Genomic DNA, 25,097 nt, shown 5'->3' with positions numbered 1-25,097 from the left:
CCTGCCGAGCAGCCCACCGGCCCACACCACCCCGGCCCCTGCTGCCAGCCTGGTGGCCACCCCGGCAGGCAGGAGGAGTGCCAGCACCCTTCGGGAGCAGAGGAGCTGCGACGCACCCGGCGTGCGGGAGGGAAGAGCCGAGTGAGTCCTCTCCATGGAGCTGGTGGCACGGCAGCGGGTCCGCTCCGCTCTGCCCTCCCGAGGACAGGGTTACCCGGCGGTGCCTGGCACGGCTTCACCACAAAGGTGCCCTGATCCCGGCACCGCCGCCAGTGCCCGTGTGTGCATCGCACCGCCGGGCCCACCGCTCCTCCCCGCTGCACCGGGGCCGTCACTGCCACAGCCCCGGGGCTGCGGCAGGAGCAGTGCGGGCCACACGCTCCCCTGCCTGGGCTACCAGATCCGGCTACCAGAGGGCCAGTGCTGGCCGGGGAGCGCTGGGTCTGGTCCCTCCGCCGCGGGGGTGGCAGGCAGCGAGGCCCCACTCCCTGCCCAGCCTGCAGCTGGTTTCCAGAGGGGTGCGGGATGTGCCGAGGCCACGGGAGGCTCTTGGCTTCAGAGCGGCCGTGACACCGGTCCAGCGCCGGACCCCGAGCGTTTCCGAGCATCTGCTTCCCCCGGGGGGGGTCTCCCACGGCCCAGGCTCCTGCCACCTCCTGCGCTTTCCTCCCCGCTTCCCGCAGCTTCACCCCCCGTCCCCGCAGCGGGGCAGCCCCCGGGGAGCACGGCCCGGCCCCGGCTCCCCCGGGCGCCACCGGCTCGGGGGGACCGGGGCGGGCTCAGCCCTTCCCGGGGCTCTCCCGGCGGCGGGGAGCTGCTCCCGCTGACACAACCCCACGTATACACACGCTTTTCCTCTAAGAATTATTTTTCTCCTTATCGCCTGGTGCATCCAGCCGGTCCCGCTCCCGGTCCCAGTCCCGGTCCCGCGCTGCCGGTGCCTCCCGGGCAGCACCGCCGCCAGCCCCGTGCGCCGGCCAGGCCGGGGGCGGCTGCGGGCAGCCCCGACACCGGCGGCACCGGGGCTCCCGGCGGGGCAGGGCCCAGCTCCGCGCCCCGGACACCGGGCACCGGCGCTGCCCGCGGGTCCCCCCGATCCTCGGAGCCTCCCGCGGGCGGTTTCCACGTCGGAATTTTTCCCCAAGGAGCGGCGGGGTCGGGGCAGCCGGTACCGAGGGCAGCGCGGGGCTGGGGCGGCGGGAGCGCGGACGAGCCCCCACCGTCCCCGCGGCTGCGTCCCGGCGAGCGGCGCGACTAATAAAGTCTCTTTTCTAAAGCACCAGCGTGGAGCGTGTTCATGGCGGGAGGGACGGGACGGGACGGGACCGCAGCTAGGCCAGGCCGCCCCACACGGGGTCGCTGCCGGGCCCCGGCGCGGCGCGGCCCCTTTAAGAGGCGGTGGCGGCGGCGGCGGGCCGCGCGCTGACGTCACGGCGCTGCCCGGAACTCAGCTGGGTTTCCCGCACGGCCGTTCCCGGCAGCGGCCGCCCCCCCCACCGCGCCACCCTCTCCCCAGCGCCGCCCCGCGGCGGGAGGCGGCGCCGTCCGGGAACAGCCGGCAGGGGGCAGCCCCCCCGCCCCTCCCGCGTCGCCGCGAGCCGTGACGACTCGCGGGGCGGCCGCGCTGATTGGCCGCCAGGGCCCGTCCCTCGCGGGGCAGCGGGAGCGGCGCGCTGCCATTGGCCGCGCTGGGCGTGACGCGACGGGGCGGGGCCGCGCGGGCAGCAGGTTTCTCGTCACTCCGGCGGGGACCGGACGCGATCGTCGCCGGCACCGGGAGCCGCCGCCCCGCCCCGCCCGGGACCGTCGGTGAGCGCGGGGGGGAAGGGCCCGGGCGGGGGGTCTGGGGCCGTCCCGGGGGGGCGCCGCCGGCGGCTGTCGGGGCCCCGGGAAGGCGGGGGCTGTCGGGGCCCCGGGTGCGGGGCCGGTGCCGCGGGGCCGGGGTTGCCCACCGCGGCAGGGGTGAGCCGAGGGGCGGCGCCGGCCCGCCGGGGGTCTGTGGGGGCGGAGGGAGCGGGGGGGCCCTTCCCGGGAGCCTCCCCCGCCGGTCGGGCCCGTCCCTGCCGCGGGCAGCGGCGGTTTCGCTTTTGTCCGGGGGCCGTAGCTCGGTCCAGCTGCGGTCCGTCCCGGCGGCGAGCCCGAGCCCGGTGCCGCCGGTGAGGGCAGCGCTCCCGCGCAGCCGTCATTAGGGAGGTACTAATTAACCTAATCCTCTGGTCTTGCAGCAAATGGGATTTCTCTCCTTCCCGCAGCTCCCGCCGGTCGGTGCCGGGCAGGGGCTGACGTCGCCGTGTGCCCCCCGCGGGGTCCCCGAGCACCGGGGCGGAGCAGGAGCTCTCGGTGCAGCCGCTTCCACCCCACAAACCCGGACGGGGGGGTTGGAGGCCTGAACGGGCTCCTCGGAGAGGGAGGGGTGTCCGGGGGAGCAGAGCGGGGTCGGAGGAGCTGCCGCCCGGCTCGGTCACGCTGGGGGCGGGCGGTGGGTTCCTGCGGGGTCCCCGTGCTCTGGGACGGCCCTTGGGCCACAGGCTCGGGGTGCCCCGGGCGAGGGTTTCGGGCAGATGCCGGCGCGACCCGTCCCGGCGGTGGAATTTTCGTGCTGATGAGGTGGCTCGTAACTGGAAGTCGAGCTGAGGGTCCTGCGCCGGGCACCCCGAGAGCTGGCTGACGTCTCTGCAGAGCTGTGAGCTCAGAGCTGCCGCTTCCCCCGCCCCCGGGACACAAACGCTCGGCAGCGGCTCGCTCGGGATCTTCTCCCTCGGCCGGGCTTTGGTTTGACACCCTCCCTGCCGGCGCTGGGTGCGGAGCCGAGCCGTCGGGTCGTGCATTGCGGTGAACGTTGGAGCTGTGTGGCTGGGCTGCCCCGGGGCTCTGCGGGGACCCACGGCGCTGCCCACCGCTCCTGCCTCTGCTCTGCACCGCGCCGTCCCACCCTGTGCCTGACCCGTGTCCCGCGGGCTGCCTGCACACGCGTGTGCACCTGCTGGGGGGGCGCAGGGTGGTGTCCCCGTGGGGAGGGTGGGCTGCTCCAGGGAAGGTCCCCTCTGTCCCTGCAGGGCGCTGGCACCGTCCCTGTGTTTGCGTAGGGGCAGGTGACCCTGTTTCCACCCTGAAGGTGATCCCTGTCACCATCACTCCCCGGCACAGCTCCTTCTGCTGGTCCCCATGGGTCTGTCGGAGCCGCTGGCGCAGCGGTCAGTGGCAGGGACAGGAGGGGTGTGCACCCTGGCATCCTCTGCCCGGGGTGGTGGCGGCCGTGTTACAGCTCCTGCAGCGGGAGTACGTGTCGGGATGGACCCTGGAGAGCTGCTGGGCCAGGACGAGGAACAGCCAGCTTTGGGTTGGGGGCTGAGCAGGGAACTCGGTGCCGTGGCTGTGAGGTGGCCCTGAGCCTCCCGCTGCCCTGCGCCGTCACCCTCTTCTCCTTTCGCAAATCTCTGCATCGCTGCTTGGGTTTTCCGCCTCCAGGGCTGGCTTTGAAAGCGCTCCAGAGGAGCGGAGCCAAGTCCTCCCAACAGCCTTCTCGGGACTTGTGCTTGTGCCTGCTGCAGCAATGAGCTGCTTTGTCGGAGAAGAACAGTTTTTCATCAGGCTGTCGATGGGTGTGTGGGAGCGGGGGCAGCTCCCATGGAGCGTCTGGATGGTGTCTGTCATGAGTCCGTGACGTTCCTGCTGGTGATAACACTGTTGATGTGACCTGTGCAACGCCCCTGGTCACACGGCTTCCTCGTAGCTTCCTCCTGCTCCCGGCACTGCAGGGGACAGGGGGTGCCACAGTCCTTTTGGGGCCCTCTCCGGTGATTCCCCCGTTCCCGTTGCCCTGGGAGCTGTTGTGTGTGTGCGGTGGGCACAGGCGAGGGCCGTTCAGGTGCCTCCCAGAGTCGGGGCAGCGGGTGGAGGGTGGTTGTGGGGTGGCTTCAGGGCAGCCCGGCTTCGGATATGGCTCTTGGGGTGTGCGGAGCTGCCAGTGAGGTCGGGCCCGACTCGTGCTCTGCCCTCGCAGGACAGCTAAAGAAAGATGAACTTTAGCTCTTGAGCTACTTTTAGCACCTTCGCTCCCAGCTCTGGGCAGCGTGTTTACCCTGGGGCTTGCATCATGGCCCTGGCTGCGTCGGCTGCTCCCTGGCCCTGTTCCAGAGCCGGGAGGAGAGGCTAACCGCAGAGACGGGCGAGCCCGGCGGAGTCGGAAAGGTTCAACCCTCAGATCTCCCAGCCCAGGCAAAGGAGGGTTCCCGGCGGCCGGGCTGGCTGGGGAGAGGCTCCTGCGTGGGGCTTGGGGGCTGTCAAGGTCAGAGCTTCCCTTGGGCTGCAGAGGGGTGTCACGGGGACCCTTTCCCTGGGGGGCAGTCGGTGCTTCGGGCTGCCTGGCTGCTGCTGTCGGTCCTGGAGGAGCTGGAGCTCGGTGCTGCCCTGAAGGAGGCAAGGTCTTCTCTCAGCCCTTCAGGAGGGAGAGGAGGATTTTGGCTGCTTCCTCCCTGCTCCTAGCAGGTACTGCCTCCTGCATCCCCCCAACTCGGTGATGGGCCAGTGGCCACCATCCAGGGGCTCCTGTTGCCCGCCGTGGCAGAGCCATCTCTGCTGGCATGAGCCCGTGTTCTACCAAAGCACGTCTTGGGGCTCTCCCCGGCCCATTGCTCTTGCGGCAGCGAGTGGAGGGCTCACCGGCTCCGAGTGACCTGGGGGCTGTGAAAACCTCAGTGTGATCTGCTGAGACCTCCCTCGAGGTGAGAGCTGGCTGCGGCCGAGGGGATGGGGAGCAGAGGCCGTGTCCTGCCCCCTGGTCCCTGCAGGCTGCAGCCCTGCTCCCACGCGGGGGGAGCCCACCGTGGTTCCTCTGTGCCCGTGGTCCGCACCGGCTTCCTCGGCCGCCTTCCCTGCGTGACGCCCGCGGGGGACGAGGCAGAGCAGCTCCTCTTTCGCGACGTGTTAGTTCTGTTTTTCAGGGACGGTGGTGGCGGCGCTGGGGCCCTGCCGGGGCCCTGCTTCCTGCAGCTGCCGAGCATGCGCAGCACCGGGGGCACCCCGCAGCGGGGCCCGGCCGCCACCGCGGCTCGTCCCGGGCCCTTTGTGGCAGCCACAAGTGGCTGATTCCCATCCAAATGGGGCTACCACCTGGGAGCTTTGCCCTTGGCCTGTCGGTGCTCTGCAGACTGTGGCGGAAATACCCGGACTGTGGCTTTTTTGTGGAAGATCCGCTTGGATCAAGGGTTTGGTGAAGTGGTGTCTGGTTCAGTGGCTGCAGCCCAGAGAGCCCGTCCCCGGGGTGCGATGGGGAACGAGGTGGCCGTGCTTGCCGGTGGCAGGGGACTCCGGTGGCTTGTAGGTTTCAGCTCTTGCCTGGCCCCTGTATTTGTTGGGGTTTTTCCCCCAGAAGCACCACCACAGGGTTCACGCTGGAGTAGGAGCAGCCTCCAGGGCCAGTTGGAAAGGGCGGTGAGTGCAGCACAGCCGGGAGTGCTCCTGTGCTGCTGGAGCCACTGCAAAATGGGGGCTCCAATGTGGTGCCTGGTCACGGTGGCCCTGTCATGTCAAGCCAGGCCCTACTCCGAGGCCAAGGGAGCCTGTTGTTCACAGGCTCCTGCATGGACCAGTGTCTCTCTCCTCCCTTTCACTTATTGCTCCATTACAGCCAGGTCTGGTTCACGTGCTCCGTGCCGGGGGTTGCACCAGAGGGTGGTTGTTCAAGGTTCAGGTCCTGGGCAAGAGGCGACTCTTCTGGGGCTCCTTGATGCTGGGAAGTTCCAAAAACCTCTTTAACTCCATGTCAAGGGCCAGTATCTGTTTTCTCCCTGTGTCCCGGTCCTCAACAGGATGTTCCCCCTTTCTCTCTTCTTACAAAAAGCATCCAGAAAAATGGGGAAAGTGTGAGGTGCGGGAAAGATCGGAAGAGCACGGCATACAGTGATGCTGAAGGTGCCCGGTGGCAGTGATCTGATACATGGGGCCGTCTTGGAGGCTCAAACCTCCCGGTGCTGCTGTGCCCAGAGAAGCCCTACTGGGGTTTCCTTTGTGCCAGCTCCTGCACTGTCCTGGCCCATGCCGAGCCCGGGGCCAGCCTGGGCCCTGTGGTGTTGGCCCCCTCGCCCGCTCCTGCGGCACCGGCCATCCCCAAGCCCCGTCGGGCGCATCCCTCGCTGCGGTGACCATTGGCAAAAGCAAACAGCTCTCTGCAGGGAAGTGACTTCGTGCCGGCGTCGCGCAGAGCTCGGTGCCTCCACTCCCGGAGCGCAGCTTGCCGTCCCCTCGTTAGTGTCACTTTGATTCCCACCGAGACATGAGTCGCTAACTCGAAAATTGCTCCTTCCTTGTTTCTGTTGCTTCCTGGCAGTCTCCGCCTTCTGCTCTTCCCGTCAGCTCTGCAGCTCTTCCCGGCCTCCCGCAGCAGGGCCAGGCATGCGCCAGGGGGCCCGGAGGACATTGGCACCGCATTAAAGCCTCGTACCTGTGGCTAGTGACCTCCCTGCCCGAGAGCCCTGCCTTTCCCCTGGGAGAGAAGGTAGGGAAGCTTTGGGAAATGGTGCCTCTCTGGAGAAGGAAGCTTTGCAGAAGGCAGGCGCTTGGGAAGCTTGCTCTCTGTGGGGAAGCTCGGGGCTCGCAGGCTGAAGCCGGACGGATGGAAGATCCTGGAGCCCAGAGCTGCATTCCCTGTGCCTGGAGAGAGCCCTTGCGCGTCCCCGAGGGGTTTGGTGGCATTCAGAGCTGCCTGTGACTTAACTCTGAGCTGACCCTGGGGTGCGAGGGGCAGCGTGAAGCGAGGCTTCCTCCCTCTCTGCGTCTGTAAGAGCGGCTACGTTGGGTCTGACCTGCCAGGGCTGTGCCCCTCCGGGGCTGGGGTGGGAGGATGAGGCTGAGCTCGTGGTGCGGGGCTGCTGCTCTCAGCTGGTGCAAATGGCCACCAGTGCCAGGGCGAGCTCTGCCCTTCTGATCTCAGATGTTTCCGATTAGCTTCGTGATGTGTGGTGAAAAGAGAATGAGTCAGAATCCGGGCTTTATTCAGCTTTGTTCAGGCCAGAGCGAAACCTTTCACTGCTGCAATTCTCGGGAAGCTCGGCCAGGCTGGGGCTGAGGCTGCCTTCCATGCTGAGTTTGGAGCTGAGCTCTGGGATGGAGCGGTGCTGCGGGGCCCCTGCAGCTGGCGGGGGGGGGGGCTGCCTTGCCACATCCTGTGCTGCCGGGGGCTCCGGAGCCGGGTGCTGGGACATGGATGTTGTGAAAAGGGCTTTTCCACTCGCAGCCGGGCTGTTCCTTCTCTGCCCTCCCCGGTGCCTGCCATTATTCCTGCAGTTTCGCTCTGTGGTTCCACCTTCCTGTGACCCGGGCCAGCCCGTGGCGCTTTCCTGCAGCCAGTGGCCACTCTTCCCCTTGCTGGAGCCCAGCCTGGGGGCACAAACCGGTGCCAGTCCCAGGGCTCCTTGAACTAGTCCCGTGGCTGGTGGCTCAGGGCGGTTTGGCTGAAGAGGAACCAGCTCCTGAGGCGTGAGCGGCTCCGCAGGGACACGGGGCCTGGGCACATCCCTGGGGGTGTGTTGGGGCTCTGCAGTGTGGTGGGCTCGGAGCTGGGCACATGGGGGCTGCCCTCAGAGGGACTGGCACTTGCCCACACCAGCGCTCGCAGAGCCGCCTGTGCCCCGGCTGTCTCCAGCTCTGGCCCCATCGCTCTTCCCAAAGGGGAGCTGCAGCCGTGGCTGGGTCCTGCCAAAGGGAGGGAGGTGGGAGGCTGCCGGGTGCCAGCTCCGAGTGCCCATGGTGCCCGTCCCGGCAGGTCTCCGGAGCCGGCCAGGATGGCGCAGTGGAACCAGCTGCAGCAGCTCGACACGCGGTACCTGGAGCAGCTCCACCAGCTCTACAGCGACAGCTTTCCCATGGAGCTGCGGCAGTTCCTGGCCCCGTGGATCGAGAGCCAGGACTGGTAAGGCCTTGTGAAACACTGAGGTGGGGACTTTGCTCTGGACACCCGCCCTCGGGTGGCAGCAGGCACCCAGGTGGTTCCGAGGAGCTCTGCCACCTTCCCCGGGCACTGGATGTGGTTCCCTGAGGCTTTTGTGGCAGGAGGGGAGCGGGACTCTGGTGTCAGACCCTGGACCAGGAGAAGGGGGAGCTGCAGAGCGGAGGCGTCCCCATCCAGGGCTGCCTGGTGTTGGCCTCTATTGTAAACAAGGTTGTCACAAAGCCCCAGTCCCTGGAGCCCATCCAGGGAGCACGTGGGGCTGGCGAGGTGCTCCTGTGCGCTGGCTGGTGGCCAGACCCCAGCCTGAGCCCAACGCCCCCCCCCCGTCACCTTGCCCTCGTGGGTGCAGACCAAGGGCTCGGTCTATTGGCATGGAGCGAGTCAGGCCCTCTCTGACCCTGCTGCAGTGTGGGCTGGGGAGGTGGTGGGGGTCTTACATTGCACGGGGGGGCATGAGCGGAGCCATCCTGCTGTGCCCCTTCCCTGCATTGGCACTGGGACCCTTCCCCCCCTCCCGCAGGGCGTATGCGGCCAGCAAGGAGTCTCACGCCACGCTGGTGTTTCACAACCTGCTGGGGGAGATCGACCAGCAGTACAGCCGCTTCCTGCAGGAGTCCAACGTCCTCTACCAGCACAACCTGCGCCGCATCAAGCAGTTCCTGCAGGTGAGGTGGGGAGCGCCGGTTTGAGGGGGGCTGTGGGGGAGCCTGTGGAAGTCCAGGGGCTTCCTCGGCAGCTCACGACCCACAGCCCCAAAGGATGCAGAGATCCCGGGGGTTACGTTGTGCCCACTGACCTTGGGGGTTTGAATTTCTTACAGAGCAGGTACTTGGAGAAGCCGATGGAAATCGCCCGCATCGTGGCTCGCTGCCTGTGGGAAGAGTCCCGGCTCCTCCAGACGGCTGCCACCGCCGCCCAGGTCAGTGGCTGGGGTGTCCTGGGGCCACCGTCCCACCGCCTGCCCAGGGGCACCAGGTGCTGCGGGGAAGCTGCAGACCAAAGCTCCGTGCTTACTCCCCTCAGTAACGGGAGCGGGTTTGTGTGAGGCACAGTCCCAGGGATAGCTTCTGCTCTCCTGTGCCTGGCTGTGCAGCCTGGGGCTGACGCTGTGAGCGGGCGCCCAGCCCCACTGGCTTTTGTTAGCGAGGGGGTCAAGACCCTTCCTGCAAAACCTCCTCGGGCTGGGAGGGGAACATCCCTGGGTCGTGGCCCTGATCTGATGCCCTCCTTGTCCCCTCTGCAGCAAGGGGGACAGGCAACGCATCCAACAGCGGCTGTCGTGACGGAAAAGCAGCAGATGCTGGAGCAGCACCTGCAGGATGTGAGGAAGAGAGTGCAGGTATGTGCGCTGCCTGGGTACCTTCTCCTTCACCCACCACCGTGAGGTGATGCTTTGGATAAATCCACATCTCTTGCCCTGCAGGATCTGGAGCAGAAGATGAAAGTGGTGGAGAATCTACAGGATGACTTTGATTTTAACTACAAGACTTTGAAAAGCCAAGGAGGTAATGGAAGCTCATTAGCGTCTGGCAAACCAAAGTGTGTTGCTGCAAGGAAACTCGCCAGAGGGCACGTTCCAGCCCAGCCGGTGCCTCCTCTCCCAGCCAGAAGGGTGGCTTGGGCTCGGGGCATTTGCATGGCAATTGGAGAAGCCTTCTTTGCTTCTGCCGCTGCCTTGGGGGAAGCTGAGCCAGAGCCTGTGGAGGTGACAGTGCTGCTGTGCTTGCAGGGAAGGTGCTCGGAGGCTGTGTGAGATCCCTGCTTAGCTATTAACGCCTCCGTGGCAGTCTCTAGTTTGTGTGGTGCTTGGGTGGGCAGGAGGAGCCCAGTGCTTGCCTGACGCTCTCCCCTCTCCGTACAGACATGCAGGATCTGAATGGGAACAACCAGTCGGTGACCCGGCAGAAGATGCAGCAGCTGGAGCAGATGCTCACGGCACTGGACCAGATGCGAAGGGTACGTGGTGCTTGGCCTCCGGACCCCCCCGCCGTGGTGCAGCGCTGCCCTCCCTGGGCTATGAGAGTTTGTGTTCCTGCGTGGCCAGAACCGAGAGCAGCTGGGAACGCAGCCCTGGGCGACTTCTTTCTTGCCTGTGAATGTGAAACTTGCAGATGTCGGAGGGTGTTGAAGGTTCTGCTTTCTTCCCGGGCAGGGAATTGTGAGCGAGCTGGCGGGGCTGCTGTCGGCCATGGAGTATGTGCAGAAGATGCTGGCAGATGAGGAGCTGGCAGACTGGAAGAGGCGGCAGCAAATTGCTTGCATCGGTGGCCCCCCCAATATCTGCTTAGATCGGCTGGAGAACTGGTAGGTGCTGCCTGGGGGTGGCATCAGTCCCTAGAGAGGGGCATTCGAACACCTGCAGTGGAAATGAGCTCTCTGCCCCTGGAAATATCCTCGCAAAAGGGCTCCTGATGCTGCGAGTGTAAATGTAACGCACTGGTCGGACTGATCCCCGACAGCGGGCACTAGCGCTGGAACGACTTGCCCTGGGCCTGTGGGGTTTAAGGCTGAGAAGTCTGTGGTCCTGGTGTGTCTCTGCAGAACTCGGGCTTGGGCAGGTTTCTTTTGCAATGCACAGCCCAGAAAAACGCAGTGGGTCAGGAGCCACAGACATGTTCTGTTTGGTACAGAGGGCGTCCTCGCTCGCACGAGCTGGGGCAGAGGGGGGCTCTGTGGGCTGGGATGGGGCAGCCAGCTCTAACACTGCTTTTCCTGCTCCCCCAGGATAACCTCTCTCGCCGAATCGCAGCTACAGACCCGGCAGCAGATCAAGAAGTTGGAAGAACTGCAGCAGAAAGTGTCCTACAAGGGTGACCCAATTGTCCAGCACCGGCCCATGCTGGAGGAGCGGATTGTGGAGCTGTTCCGGAACCTGATGAAAAGGTGCTGGGGGGACTGCGGGCAGTGCCCTGGTCACGGGTGGAGGGGTGGGCAGTGAGTGGGCTGGGCCAGAAGTTTGACTGTGGTTCTTGTGCCTTCCCCTGCAGCGCTTTTGTGGTGGAGAGGCAGCCCTGCATGCCCATGCACCCCGACCGGCCCCTTGTCATCAAAACTGGGGTGCAGTTCACCACCAAAGTCAGGTGGGTGTTGCCGGCCCCTGTGATCCTGCTGCGGGTGAGGGAAGGGGCTGTCCGAGGGGGAAACAGAGTGGGATCTCTCTCCGAAGGAGGTGATGGTGCACATGCAGCCCCCAGCTTGGCTCTGCCAGGATTCGGGTCGATCCCAGTGTGGGGGCAGGCAGCCTCAGCATGTCCATGGTCCCCACCAGCAGCCACAGAGAGTGTCTGCCATGACTCTGGGCTCCGGCACCATCTCCCGGCTGTGCCCCCGCTGTCCCCGTGGCAGCATCTGGCCGCAGAGCGGTGCAGAGGGTGTTTGGGCAGGTCCCTGCCTGATGTGGGCAGTCGGCAGCCAAAACGGGCCCTCCTTGGGGGGCTCAGGGGAGCGTCAGCACCTCCGTGGCTCTGGGGACAGGGTGAGAGCTGACATGTCAAGGGGGGTCAGGGATGCGGAGGAGCTGGGTAATGCCACATCCCCGTGAGCTTGGTGGTGTGAGCCGCGGTGCTGCTGCCAGGGCATGCACAGATTGCTGCTCTGCATCCAGCTGTTCTCATTCTCTGCCAGATGTTGAGTTGTTCGTGTGTGCAGGATGTTCACGCTCTGCCTACTCTTTGCAGGTTGTTGGTCAAGTTTCCAGAGCTGAACTATCAGCTGAAAATTAAAGTCTGCATTGACAAGTGAGTCCTGTGCCCTGATCCTGGTGGCACTGGGTGGGGTTACTGGAGTGGGACTGGTTCCTGCTGCTGTTGGAGGGTGCGGGGTGGTGCTGGGTCCCAGGGGACAGCCTGGGGGGCCTGGACTCAGTGTTGTGATGCACTGGCCCCACACGCCACTGTGTCTGTGTTGGGGTGGGAAGGCTGTGGCCGTGACCAGGTGTCTCTCCCCTTTCCTAGGGACTCCGGGGATGTTGCAGCGCTTCGGGGGTAAGTGCAATGGTGGTTTGGTTTTCTTCTCTTCTCTTCTCCTTTTTTTTTTTTTCTTTTTCTCACTTCTGCTTTTAATACTGGCAAACGTCCTGCTGCACATTTACTCTGAGGGCCCTGTCAGCCACGCTCCGTCTTTCCTCTTTCGAGGTCCCGGAAGTTTAACATCCTGGGGACAAACACCAAGGTCATGAACATGGAGGAGTCGAACAACGGCAGCCTCTCCGCAGAGTTCAAGCACCTGGTAGGTCCCACGAGCCCTGGGCTGCTCCCGTGGAGGCCATGTGCCGTCACGGTGAGGCTTCAGCCCGTTCCTCCTCTCCACAGACCCTGCGGGAGCAGCGGTGTGGGAACGGAGGCCGAGCCAACTGCGACGTGAGTGCTGAGGGGGTCCTGGTGTGAGAGCCCTTTGCTGGCAGCTCTGCTCCCTGTCTCGCAGCCAAACCTTGAGGAGAAGTGGGAGTCCTGCCCTTTAGGGGGGTGACCACAGGCACCATCTGGGGCATTGGCAGCTGCTGGACCAGCCCTGTCCCGCCAGCCCTGGGCAGCAGCGTGGGGGCTGGTGGCCACGTGTTACGCCAAGGGCTGCCGGCTCCTGCCTGCTCATTGTGTCCTCTTTCACCCTAGGCCTCGCTGATAGTCACTGAGGAGCTGCACCTCATCACCTTTGAGACAGAGGTGTATCACCAGGGGCTGAAGATCGACCTGGAGGTGAGTTGGGGGTTTCTGCCTCTCGCTGCTGCAGGCCTGGGCGCAGAGGAGCCCTGGGAAACGTCCCAGCCCGTGGTGATGTCCTGTCTTTGCAGACCCACTCGCTGCCTGTGGTGGTTATCTCCAACATCTGCCAGATGCCCAATGCCTGGGCATCCATCCTGTGGTACAATATGCTGACCAACAACCCCAAGGTAGGGCTTCGGGACCAAAGCGTCCCAGCAGGCAGGAGAGGGAAGCTGTGGCCTGCGAGCAGGGCTGGGGCAGGCTCTGTTTCTGTCCCACGTCTTGCTCAGGGTCGTGTTTTCCCTTGTACAGAACGTGAACTTCTTCACCAAGCCGCCCATCGGGACCTGGGACCAGGTGGCAGAGGTGCTGAGCTGGCAGTTCTCCTCCACCACGAAGCGCGGCCTCAGCATCGAGCAGCTGACAACGCTGGCAGAGAAACTCCTAGGTAACGCGGAGCGGGTGTCCTGCCTGTTTCTGCTGCCCCCCAGCTCCCTGGAAAGGGTGTCCTTGGATGGACAGCTCAGTCTGACTGTTGGTGCTGCTGTTCCTCTCTGCCAGGGCCAGGTGTGAATTACTCCGGCTGTCAGATCACCTGGGCCAAGTTCTGCAAGGTATGACTCCCCCTCCTCCCCGAGCGCCTTCCCTCGGCTGTTCCCTTCCTCTGAGCCGTGCTCACGCCCTTTCTGCCCTCCTCCTCAGGAGAACATGGCTGGCAAAGGCTTCTCTTTCTGGGTCTGGCTGGACAACATCATTGACTTGGTGAAAAAGTACATCCTGGCGCTGTGGAACGAAGGGTGAGCCTCAGCCAGCGTTGCGCTGGGCCTTGGGAGGGGTCCCAGGAGCCCTGTCCTGGTGCAGGTGGGCTCCCCGGCATGCTTCTGTGCAGGCCCTGTTGGTTGGGTCAGGGTGAAAACCCACCTGGGAATCCTTAAAATGTTGGTGGCCCTGCCAATGGCCAGGCCAGGTCCTGCTGCTGCCTGAGGCGCAGAGCTGGCAGGGTTCATGTCCCAGAGCAGCTGCCCCATTATCCTGACCCACCCTTGCTCTCCTGCTTCCCCACGCCCAGGTACATCATGGGGTTCATCAGCAAGGAGCGGGAGCGAGCCATCCTGAGCACCAAGCCCCCGGGGACCTTCCTGCTGCGCTTCAGCGAGAGCAGCAAGGAGGGCGGCATCACCTTCACCTGGGTGGAGAAGGACATCAGTGGTACGTGCTCTCCCCCTCGCTGTCCTTGCCACCTGGCTCTGCAGGGAGCTTGGACCATGGCAATGTCCCTTCATAAGACACTTGTCTTTTGTCCTTGTCCTCACAAAGGACAAGGGTTAAGTCTTTGAGCCTGGGTGCCCTTTGCTGGTCGCTGTGTCCTGGGTGCCCCTGCCTGTGTGGCACAATCTTCTGTGGCACCCAAATGCCCCGGCAGGTCCCCGTCCTGCCCTGTGGTGTGCTGGGTGTCTCCTGAGGCCGAGCACAGCCCCAGCCCCGTCTTGTCCCTGCGGCTCCTGGGGGGTTTGCAGGAGGCACTGCCTTTGCCCGAGGAACGCGGGGTGTCCGGCCCCGTGTCACAGGTCCCCTCGTGCAGGGAAGACGCAGATCCAGTCCGTGGAGCCCTACACCAAGCAGCAGCTGAACAACATGTCGTTTGCGGAGATCATCATGGGCTACAAAATCATGGATGCCACCAACATCCTGGTGTCCCCCCTGGTGTACCTGTACCCCGACATCCCCAAGGAGGAGGCTTTTGGGAAGTACTGCCGCTCGGAGAGCCAGGAGCACTCCGAAGCCACCGACTCAGGTAGTCGTTGACTTTCCTCGCTCTGGAACCGCTCCGGTGTTGTGAGGTGGCTCCGGGGGCAGCGCTGGCAGAAGAGTGTCCCCAGCCAGGATCCTGTGCTGGTCCCTGGAGGAGCAGTGGGGCTGAGAGGGTGGGCACAGGGAGGGGGGTTCCTCCTCTGGCGGCCGGTGACGAGGTTGCTCCCTCCTCCTCAGGTGCTGCTCCCTATCTGAAGACCAAGTTCATCTGTGTCACCCCGTAAGTGTTCCTGGGGGGGGGGAATCTGTGGGTGCAGGGGGGCCTTTCCCTGTGCTCAGTCTCGCTTGGGGGGGGGTTTCCATCCCACCAGCGCCCTCACTGTCCTGGCAGAGGGAGCCTGTGGGGACTGAGCCGGGCTCTGCTTCTGCCCGAACCGCAGCCTGTTCCTCCCCGCCGGGGCCCCTTTCCTCTGGAGAGCTCTCGGGAGGGCTGGGCTGTGCCCTGGGGCCTGGAGGGAGGAAACAGGGGGGGTCCGAGGGCTCTGGCCAGGCCCTGACTCCCGCGCTTTCTGTGCTTTTCCCTTCCTGCCCCCGACAGCACTTCCTTCAGCAACAGCATCGACCTGCCCATGTCCCCGCGCACCCTGGACTCGCTCATGCAGTTTGGCAACAACAGCGAGGGCGCGGAGGCCAATGCGGGAGGGCAGTTTGGTGAGTCTGGGGGGGTCCTGGCACATGGGTTGGGGGGCTGGCTGTAGCCGTGCAGGGGCTCTGTAACCCCTGTCTGCGTCTCCCCACAGAGTCACTGACCTTCGACATGGAGCTGACGCCGGAGTGTGCTTCTTCACCCATGTGAGGTGCTCCACAGGGGCCCTTCTGGGACCCAGGCTTCCACCTCCAGAGCCCCCCCGTCTCACCCTGCTTGGTCACGGCTGCTCTGGGCCCTTCCTGGGAGGAGCTGGGGGGGTCCTCGCCACCGATTCCTTGTTTGACCCAAGCGACCACCGCTCTTTCCAGGGTGGTGCTGTTTGTCTCTTTGGGGGGAGGGGGGATGAACCTTTTTCTATTTCCTTCCGTAACAGTTTTTTATTATTGTTTTGCTCATTCAAGTGCCTATAGCCCCCCCCTCGCAGCCTCGGTTCTTACAGATGCTTGTGCAGCCCCTGCCACGCTGCCCGAAGCTGCTTTCCCTGCTGCCAGAGGCCAAAAGCCCATGAAGATCCCACCAGCCCCAATTTGCCTCCAGGCGCCTGAGAGGGGATGGGCCAATCCCGGCCCCCCCCATCACCCGTTCCCCGATGCATGGTGTGACCGTGTCCCGCAGCCCCTCCAGGGTGCAGAGGGCTCTCCTCTTCCCACCTTTGGCCAGCAGGGACCAGCACAGGGGACAAGGTGGCCAGGCCCAGGCGCCCCTGCTCTGCGAGGGCAATGCTGCTGCTGGGCCCGGCTGGCAGCAGGGAGTTCTGGTGGCCACCTCCACTTGCCACCACCTCCCTGCTGCGGGCACCCAGGTCTGGCCGGCTCCAGCAGCCCCGGGGCTCCTGCTGGGACAACTGGTTTCCCTAGGACAGGGCAGCGCTGTGTCCCAATGCCAGCACACACTGTGCAGAGTGAGACCCCTCAGACCCTGGAGGCAGGAGGGGAGGATGCTGCATCCAATGTGACTGGCAACGGAGGGTCTGGCTTGGCCCTTTCCCCTCTGGATGTGGCTAGTGCTGGCCCAGGCAGTGGGTTTGCAGCTTCATGGGGGCTTCACATGGCATTTTTGTTAGAGGTGGCTGTGGCTGTCAAGGTAGGAGGTGGCTGGAGTTGAAGGGAGCAGGATGGAGGTAGAGAGAGGACTGGGCTGTTGGCCGGCGCTCGAGGGAGACGTGGGTGTCACAAAGGGCAGGTTTCCTGCCTCGGGGGGGCCGAGGGGAGCCTGGCCCACCTATGGTTGTGGTTCTGTACAGCCCCATGCGGGGAGAGCCCTGCCCTTTCCATGCAGGGAGATGCAGACACTGATGAGCGAGGAAGAGGAGGGAGAAGGAATAGGAGAGCTGCCTCCCCCCCTTTCCCCCCACGTAGGCTATGGCCTCTGTGGGCAGATCCCTGGGGAAGGGAGGGGGCTGTGGGGTCCGGGCCAGCCTCGGTCCCTGTGTGTGGCCAGGAGCTGGCCGTGGCAGCCCCTGGGGACAGGAATGCCCCTTGAAGTTGGGAGGTGCTCAGAAGGGACATGCCCCCCTGCTCTGCCTGTAGCTGCCTCCAGCTGCAGTCCCTGTAGCCCTGGGCAGCACCTAATACTGTAAAAAATTTTATTTTTTTGTATATTTTATTGCTGTATCTACAGGCTTTAACTTTCTCCAAATAAAGGCTCCGAAGCGAGGTGCTCTGGGGGTGTGAGTTCAGCCCTTCAGCTCCCCCAGCTCTGGGAACCGGGGCCTCTCGCCCTCCCCGACACCGGCGCTGCGGTTTGGGCACGACGCAGCCGCTGCCGTGCTGCCACGGCAGGCGTGGGCTGGCAGCACTCGGGGGGCTGCCGGGGGGGCATTGCCCCACGCTGGGTTCTCTCTGCCCCCGAGCAGCGCTGGGGCTCCTCCGCTTGCGTCAAGGAAACTCCGGAGGCGGCTGTGCCGGGGCCCTGCTCCGGCGGCTCAGTGGGGCTGCACCGGGACCCTCTGCCTTTCAGCAGCCCCTGCCCCGGGGGGCTATGGGCTCTGGGGGGAGGTGGCTGTCCCCACTGTCCCTCTCCTGGGGCGGCTGCCTGGGGCCCCTGCAGGGACCAGGGCTGCAGCGTGGGACTGTCCTGCCCTCTCGTGGGGACACCCTGGAGCCAGCACCCTGCGGGGACAGACCCTGGCCCCCAGCTCTGAGCCCTGGGGCCAGCGGGTCCCAGGCTCTGCGGGGCCAGGAGCAACCGGATGGTGATGTCCTGCCCCTGGAGCACCCCCATCTCCCGCTGGACCCTCAGCACCCCTGCCGTGCTGCAGCATCGCTTGGGGTTTGGGCTTGGATGAGGCCCAGAGGGAGAGATTATTGCTCTGTCGGGGCGGGATTAGCGGGGGGATTTTTCATGCAGGTCATGCTCAATAAATCCCCCCCAGCCCCCATGGGACCTGCGGCGCTGGGCTGGTTTGAGGCACTGGAGATGGCCCTCCCCACGCCTGGAGCTTCCTGATCGGGTTTGAGGCCAGGTCCGGTGTCCCTGCTCTGGGAACCAGCCCCTCCAGGACTCCCCGTTTCACCACCAAAACGGAGCTGGCAAACCCCCTCCTGCCCCACATGGGACCCTGTGCCCTCTCTGGGCAGCGCAGCCTGGGGTGCTGGGGGTGGGGGGCGGCTCACACGGGAACATGGCCCGGGGACCCCCCTCTCCTTCCCCAGAGGTTCCCAGCTCCCCTCTGCCAGCTGCAGGATGGGGTGGAAAACCCCAGAGGAGGGAATTTTCTTACCCATATGCAAACCTTGGGGTTGCCACAACCGTTTGCTGTCAGGAACGCGGTGTCCCATCCCACGCTCCTGCACATCAGTGGTTCCTTATCTCCCTGCGCCCACGCGCCCTGCCCCATCCCTGTCGGAACCTGCCCCCCTCCCCGGGGTTGGCGGGGGGGGGCCTGGGCCCTGAGTAACGGGGTCCATTGGCCACTGATCGTGTCTCGGGGGCTACTGTTGGGAATGCTCTGGTTGGCCAGTGCCACGGCCTGACCTGCAGCAGGAGAAAGAGCCTGGGGAAGGTCCTGGTGCTGGCCAGACCCCTGTGCCACCTGGGGGCACCTGCGACCCCTCTGTGTCCCCCCAGGCCATGCCTGGGGGGCTGCAGATGTGCAGGGCTGGGCTCCCCCAGGGGGGAGAAAGGCTCCCCCCCTTTCTCCCCACAGCGGGAGCGAGCAGGGGCCGGCGCCAGGGAATGGGGTTGTTTGTGGCTCCGAAAGGAGGTCACGGGGGCGGCTTTGCCCCTTCCCCAGGGCCGCCGCCCCCCCTCCCGCAGCGGGGATGGTGTCTGAGCCAAACGTGAAAACGGATTAGGGGTTTCCAAATGCAGATAAGCTGCTTGGGACACAGACGTTTGCGTGACAGGGACGGGGTGGCCCCGCGGGGACGGGTGGCCACCTGCCCTGTGCCACAGGGAGCCCGGGGCTGGTGGCTCTCATGGGGCCACGGCTGCAGCCAGCCAAGCCCTGGGGTCCCACTAGCCCCAGGCCAGCCCAGCAGGTGCCATGTCAGCAATTCCCAGGGCATGGACCTGCAGATGGGGATCAGTGAGGTTGTGGCAGAGCCGTGGTTACAGCCCCAGCACCAAGTGACCGAACGCATGGCAGAGACCCCTGGGGCTGCTTTGTGGGGAGCAGCACTGCCCCACAGCCCTGCCCCACGGCATCCACCGTCGGTGGGGCTGCAGCAATGCTGAGGGTTGCCCAGCTGGTGTGCGGAGCTCAGACAGGGCTGGCCAGAGCTGTGAGACGCTGCTCTGTACCTGCTGGTTTGCCGGGGGGTGGGTGGGCACTGTCGTCTCCTCCTCCATCCTTCCCCTGTCCAGGCGTGTGCTGCCATCATGGTGGAATGGGGCACCAGAGCGGTGGGATGCTCTGCCCCAAACACCCATCCAAGCCTCCTCCTTGCCCTGCCCTCCTCGAAGGCGGCGTTGAGGAGAGCACCAGGCCATCGCTGCCCAAGCCAGCTGCCATCCCTGCCTCCCAACACTCATAAAACTAGTCAAATATTGCATCACTCTCAAACTTTAATAGGCAGCAGAGCTGGGCCAAGCAAGGTCTCGGCGGCAGCGCCTGCTGCCAGGTGTGGCAGGGGTCAGACCCAGAGCGCCCACACAGCGTGGTCCCCAAATGCCACCATCTGCCAGCGGCTGCCGAGCCAGAGGGACACGACCTGCCCATTTTCTCACCTTCATCCCACCCCAGAGTGCAGTGTTGGGCTGTGCCGGTGCCGGTGCCAAGGGCTGGGCTCGCCCCGAGCGCAGGGGAAAGAGCCCCAAGGCTGGACCCAACGCAGCTCCTGACCGTCCCCCCGGACTAATGCTGCCCCTGGGCTCAGCTTGGGAGGCTGCTGGGGTTTGGCCAAAATCACCTCCCAAGCCCTGCCTGCCCCGAGCTGCTGGCCCTCCACAGAGGGGCTCCTCTGGTGGGGTTTTCTCCCCTGTTTTCTTTCCAGAGGCGCGAGTTCCTTGGTGTCCCTCAGCACGAAGCCCTCTGCATCCCTTTGCCTTCACTCAGGCATGTCAGCTCTGCTGGAAACCCACCAGCACAGGCAGTGTGAGCTGTTGTGTCCCCCCCTGCCATCCCCAGAGCCAGACCCCGTGGGCAGTGCCCATGGTGACCCCATGGCCCCCACCTCATCCCGCTGCCAGCCAGGATGGAGCTGTGGCCACCTTTCCCCTCAGAGCTGCCCAGTCACCATCTCTTCCAGCTCCGGCTGCTGCGGGGGCAGGTCCTGTCCCTGGGGGGGCTTCAGGGCTGCTCTCGCTTTTGGGTTCCTGCTTTCCCTCCTGCGGCAGCACGTTGATGGCAGGAGCTGGCTGGGACCGAGCGGTTACTGTGGCAACCTGGGCTCTGCTGCAGGGACCGCTCCGGCCACTGCAGGGATGCACGGCTGCACCGGCACGGGGTGGGGGGCCGGGTGCTGCCCAGGTGACCCCGCTCCTGGTGCCCCCCAGCCCTGGGGGGGGGGCACGAGATGCTTTGCCCTTGGTGCCGGCTGGGCCGTGGGTGCTGGCCAGGCCCCCTGTGCACCCCCGGGGTGCAGTGGCGCTCACCAGGCTGATGGGGGGCTCCGGTTCCCATCTCAGACCCAGACCGGCCCTTATTGCCCCATGTTTTTTAGTGGGCAGAGACCTGGATGGTTTTTCCAAGCTGGATGAACGGTGTGAGGGAACAAAGAGCCTTTGCTCAGGCAGTAACGCCCGTGGGCTGCTGTGGCCGAGCCTTTGCCGAGGTTGTTCCCAGCCATATCCGAGTGGCTGGAAGCAGAGGTTTCCTGTGGAAATTCCCCCTCAGACAAAATGCCATTTCCCAGGTTTTTGCTGGAGCAGGTCGTTCCCTCCCTCTGGCACGAGGCACCGTGGGGCCGAGCCTGCACCGGTGACGAGCTTCTGACAGTGACGAGTTTCCCGGGTGTCCCCCACTTTCCCTGCCTGTGGGCTCCAGGCCGCGCTGGCCGTGCCCTGGCAGGGTCCCTGCTGCCCGTCTGTCCCCCGGCCAGCGCCGGCCCTGCTCTCCACAAGCCACCCGTGGGACCAGTCTCTGCCATTCCCAGGGTTTGGCATCCTCTCCCTCCCGGTGGGATTAAAGCCCCACGGAGCCCATCCGGGCCAGTTCTCCGATGGGACCTCCCTTTGCATCCTTGGGCTGTGACAGCCTGGCAGGAAACAACTTCTGGGGTGGCTGCAGCAGAAATAGCCCATCCGGCTCCAGCCCGACCCCTATTGCGTCATGCCTGGGTCCCAGGGGACGGCAGGGCCATCCTGGTACAGGCAGGCTGTTCCCTGCACCCAGCGGCTGCCCTGGCTTTGGCAGCACCGGGTGCATCCCTGTCTCCCTGGGGGAGGATTTATGGCCCGTGTCAGGGAAATCAGGACGTGCCTTGCCTGGACACCAGGACAGCACTTTCCTGGGGCGGCTGGGATGGGGGCAGACCCCTGGGAATTGGAACCACAAGGCAATGGCCTCAGCTCCTGCTGCTGCCTGAGGCTCTCGCTCCTGCCCGCTCTGCTCTGCAGAGACCGCGGGGAGCAAATGCTGCCGGGAGCGAGGAGCCGGGGACGGCGCTGGCTGGAGACCCGGGAGCGGCTCCAGTGCTGGGAAACCTGCCGCAGGGGGGATGGCTGTGGCTGGCGGAGCTCGCGTGGCCGAGCCCGTGACATGGTCCCCGCCGCGGGCACCGGCACCCGGAGCAGAAGGGGCTCGTGGCCATCGGGGCGGGCAGGAGGACACCGTGCAGGGAGCCACGGGGCCGTGGTGCCAGCGCAGCCCTGACAAAGCTTTGTCCTCGCTGCCTTTGAAACCAAGTGGGAAAACATGAAGCTGTGACTAATTTGGGGATTCATCTGGTTTTCATTAACTGGGTGGATTATCACAAGGGGGTTTTCTGGCCTTGGCACAGAACTGGGACCGTGTGGGACCCAAAGCAGGGACGGGTCGAGGCTGGGGTCCTTGGCAAGACTCCCCCACCTCACTGATAAGCCTGAGGGGACAGAGCAGAGGCTGTGCCCTGCCCGCAGGTGACATGGTCAGTGTGTTTGTGCTCTGGCTGAGCACCGAGCGCTGTACCCTGCGTGTCCCAGGCACAGCAGAGAGGGATGTGGAGGAGCCTCGGGAACGGGATGTGCCAGGAGGCCTTTGGGGAGGGGAGAGCAATAGCCAGTAGCCCTGGGACCTCTCCAGAGGCTGCCTAAATAAATGCTTCCACTCCTGAGAAATAATTAAGACCCTCGAGATGTCACTTAGAGAAGAAGGCTGCTCTGCCTGCGCTCCTCACGCTCCTGCTCCAAACACAGAGGCAATTTTCTAGGAAATCAATTACGAAGCCCCACGCTCCCTCTCTCCCCTGAATGTGCAGCGTCACTCGGCATCCTGTTGAGCTCATCTGAGATGACAACGTGTTTGGCCGCAGCTCAGCCTGGACACTGTTTACCTTCCCAGGGGCTTTGTGAGACTTTCTGAGGACCAACACAAGAGAGGTCCGGATGAGAGCAGGGACCCGGCTGCGCTGGGAGCTTGCCGGGGTTGTGAGCGCGCTCAGGCACTTTGCCGTGCTCAGGTGGTGGGAAAATCCGCTTTTCCAGCCCTGCCCGGAGGTGCCGGCATTGCCCGTTAGATCCCCCAGATGCCAATGCACAGTCCCAGTGCCCGCTGTCCCATGGCAAGGTCTGGCCACTCTGCACCAGAGCAGGGCCAGGTGAGACGGTGGCAGGGGGACGCCAGCCCTGCCCAGGAACCTCCTCTGGTGTTTCCAGAGTCTGTCCTGCCAGGACAGATCCTGGGGCTGCCTGTCGCTGGCAGGGTCTGGCCTGGCCCCCTTGTCCCCAGGAGCCACCACCAGCGCGGCCACTGCTGCCAAGGCAGCGCCGGGGCAGTGACAGGGCAGCGCCGGGGCAGAATCGGGGCAGAATCGGGGCAGCCTCTCCATCAGTTACTGCTGCAGCTGCTGTTCCCCCATTCCCTTCCTCCCTCCAGAAAGGAAAATTTCTTTTGGGGAACATCCCCACCACCCAGCTCGGAGTTCTCCTTGGCATCTGTTTGAAACAAAGCTCTGATCTGCTTTGATTTGATTCCATTCACCCTCTCAGCATGGAGCACTCTCCACTTTCTCTCCCATCACTAATTTTTTCCCCCTTTTTTTCCTCCCTTCTGACCAAAAAAGCGGAGGGAGAAGTCAGAGAGAAGGGGAGTGGGAAGGGAGGATGTTTTCCCAGCCCTCCCCAGCACGTGTGGCTGTGCGGGTCTCTGGCTCGGGGAACGCCGCATCCCAGGACCCTCTGGACCTGCCTGGCCCCGCTGTGCCCGGCCGGGGACCCGGCGGCCGCAGACATTGTGTGTGACCTTGATTTTCTGTGCTGGAGCAGCCAGTGCCTGGCTGACGGTGCCGATGGGTTATGTGGGCCGGGGATTGTGAAAGCCGTTTGTCCGCGTGATGCAACTCGCTGGAGCGTGAGTGTCCCCAGCCAAGGCAGGGAGGGCAGGGAGGGCAGGCCTTTCCCCGATTTCCCCATTCCTTTCCTTTGTCTTAGTGGAAAAAAGACAGCGTGGGAGATGCTGGCCCCACGCTGGGCACCCATCCTGGGGTCGCTGGGGTCCCAGCTCACCTCCCCACGAGGTCTGGAGCGCCGCGGGAGCACTGGGAACGGCAGCCAGGACTCTGCTGGCAGCGGCTCAGCCCTGATGTGTCAGCCCTGTGTGCGTGAGATGCCGCCCGAGCGAAGGAACGCGGGTGATGAAACGTTTGGTGGGAGCTGGGAGCTGCTCAGGCTGGAGCCACTTGTCCCTCTGGGCTGCCCCCTTCATCCCAGGCTGCTCCGGGCACGGAGCGAGGGCTGGCGGGGAGGAGACGAGCCCAAAAGCACCGGTTTGTGGCTGGCATTTGCATGGAGCAGGTGCTGGGGTGGTGCCCACCTGGCCCACAGAGATTTATCTCCTGGACACGTGGAGCCGCGGTGGGTGGTGAGGAGCTGGAGTTGGGGAGAGGCTGTTTGGGGGCGTCACAGCAGAGCCCCGAAGGCCGTGGCACCCTGGGCAGTCTGTGGCTTTGCCGTCTGGGCAAGGGTCTGTGGGCAACCTGCTGTGTTCCTGCCATGGCCCCGGCCTGCAGGGCTCACAGCACTGTCCCCCGAGCTCCCTTTCCTGCCAGCCAGCTCCCAGGGCTGCACGCTCCCGGGGGGAAGAGGAGGACTTTAATACAAAAGCAACAGATAAAATAATGGAGAGGTGAGAACTCGGGACTGTGTTTTTGCATGATTACCAAGCGATTTGTGATTGCTGGTGCATTATCTGTCCCGAGAGCGATCCTGTCCCAGCGCTTGAGTGAGAGCCGAGCCCGTCTCTCCCGGCTTCCCAGGGCTGGCACTGGGGGCTCGCCGGCCCTGGGCAGGGATCACCCACGCTTCTCCCAGGCCAGAGAGGGACGGCGCCGTGCGCTGAATTTCCCTCCAGAGTGTTTTCAGGCCGCAGAAGATTAACTGGTAACGAAAGTGAAAGCCCAGGAGATCCCATGCGGCTGGCGAGAGCGCTCAAGCAGAAACAAGCACACCCAGTATTGCTTCCTGCCCGGCCGCCTCTCCCCGCCGCCGCCTGCTGCCCGGGGTGCCCCATCGCCCGGGGAGCCCCGTCACCCGGGGTGCCCCATCGCCCCGGGCTGCCCGTGCTGCCTGGGAGGCGTTTGCTGGGGGTGGGCGGTTGTGCAAGAGCCCCCGGGGCTGGTTCTCTCGTGGCTGCTGCCACCCTTCCCTGTTTGGGGGAGGCCAGAGGACCGGGTAGTGCCTCCCTTCTCCTTACAGCTCGCGGGGGATGTGGCAGCTCGGGAGACCTGGTGCTCGTTCCCCTGCCTTCGCCCATGGGTGCACTCACGTGCAAACCCCGGCGGGGCCCACACGGCTCCCACGGGAACCCCGCTCTCCCCGGGCACGGGAGCCCTGGCAGCCCCTGCCCCGGGAGGCCGAGGGGGAGCGGGAGGCAGCCGAGGCCTGTGCAGGCAGCGCAGCACAAAGAAACCATTAAGAAATATTAATAAGCGCGACGGGCAGCGTTCGCACCCTCGCCACAGCCCAGCGGCTGGCAGGGACGTGCCACAGAGGGGCCAGCAGCGCCGTGGGTGGGCGGCCAGGGCGGCCGTGGGGCTGTGGGGGAAGAGCCTGTCCCGTGGGCAGGGACGGTGGCGAGGGGGAAATGGCCGGAGACCCGGGGGACTGGGGAGGGCGTGGGAGAAAGGAGAGGGGCAGAGGAGGGTCCCGGTGCCCATGGGGTGTCCCGGCACCCATGGGGGGTCCCGGCGCCCACGGGGGGTCCCGGCCACGCCTGGTGCTGGGGACCTGACCCCGGTGCCACGCTGGGCTCCCTCCACTGCCAGTGCTGGTGTTGGAGTGGGATCCCCCCGGTGCAAGGGCCCCGTGCTGCTGCCCGGTGCCGGTTCCGGCCGCTGCCAACGCCCGGTACCGGTTTGGGCACCCCCGTGCCCAGCACCAGTGCCCGGTGCTGGTTTGGCCTTCCCCGGTA

The 25,097-nt window shown here is 65.1% G+C and overlaps 1 protein-coding gene across 10 annotated transcripts; it reads left to right on the top strand.

The window, feature by feature from the left end:
- Positions 1-1,700: 1,700 nt before the first annotated feature.
- Positions 1,701-16,763, top strand: STAT3 (signal transducer and activator of transcription 3). 10 transcript variants are annotated; one of them, XM_074162728.1, is made up of 24 exons: positions 1,701-1,809; positions 7,763-7,909; positions 8,469-8,613; positions 8,769-8,867; positions 9,192-9,287; positions 9,372-9,453; positions 9,810-9,904; positions 10,101-10,252; positions 10,673-10,831; positions 10,936-11,028; positions 11,626-11,685; positions 11,902-11,931; positions 12,082-12,175; positions 12,259-12,306; positions 12,559-12,642; positions 12,738-12,836; positions 12,961-13,096; positions 13,210-13,262; positions 13,351-13,445; positions 13,718-13,857; positions 14,231-14,446; positions 14,638-14,680; positions 14,999-15,111; positions 15,201-16,763. In XM_074162728.1, the coding sequence occupies exons 2-24, from the start codon at positions 7,782-7,784 to the stop codon at positions 15,254-15,256; spliced, it is 2,316 nt and encodes a 771-aa protein (XP_074018829.1). In that variant the 5' UTR covers positions 1,701-1,809; positions 7,763-7,781; the 3' UTR covers positions 15,257-16,763. The 10 variants fall into 10 exon arrangements, with proteins under 10 accessions (XP_074018829.1, XP_074018836.1, XP_074018833.1 ...); XM_074162735.1 differs by lacking the exon at positions 1,701-1,809 and having other exon boundaries at positions 7,782-7,909; positions 8,847-8,867; XM_074162732.1 differs by lacking the exon at positions 1,701-1,809 and having other exon boundaries at positions 7,782-7,909; positions 12,982-13,096.
- Positions 16,764-25,097: the final 8,334 nt, after the last annotated feature.

This window comes from Numenius arquata, chromosome 23 (assembly GCF_964106895.1).
Source record: "Numenius arquata chromosome 23, bNumArq3.hap1.1, whole genome shotgun sequence".
In the NCBI taxonomy this organism is placed as follows: domain Eukaryota; kingdom Metazoa; phylum Chordata; class Aves; order Charadriiformes; family Scolopacidae; genus Numenius; species Numenius arquata.
This window is presented reverse-complemented; position numbering and strand designations above follow the sequence as displayed.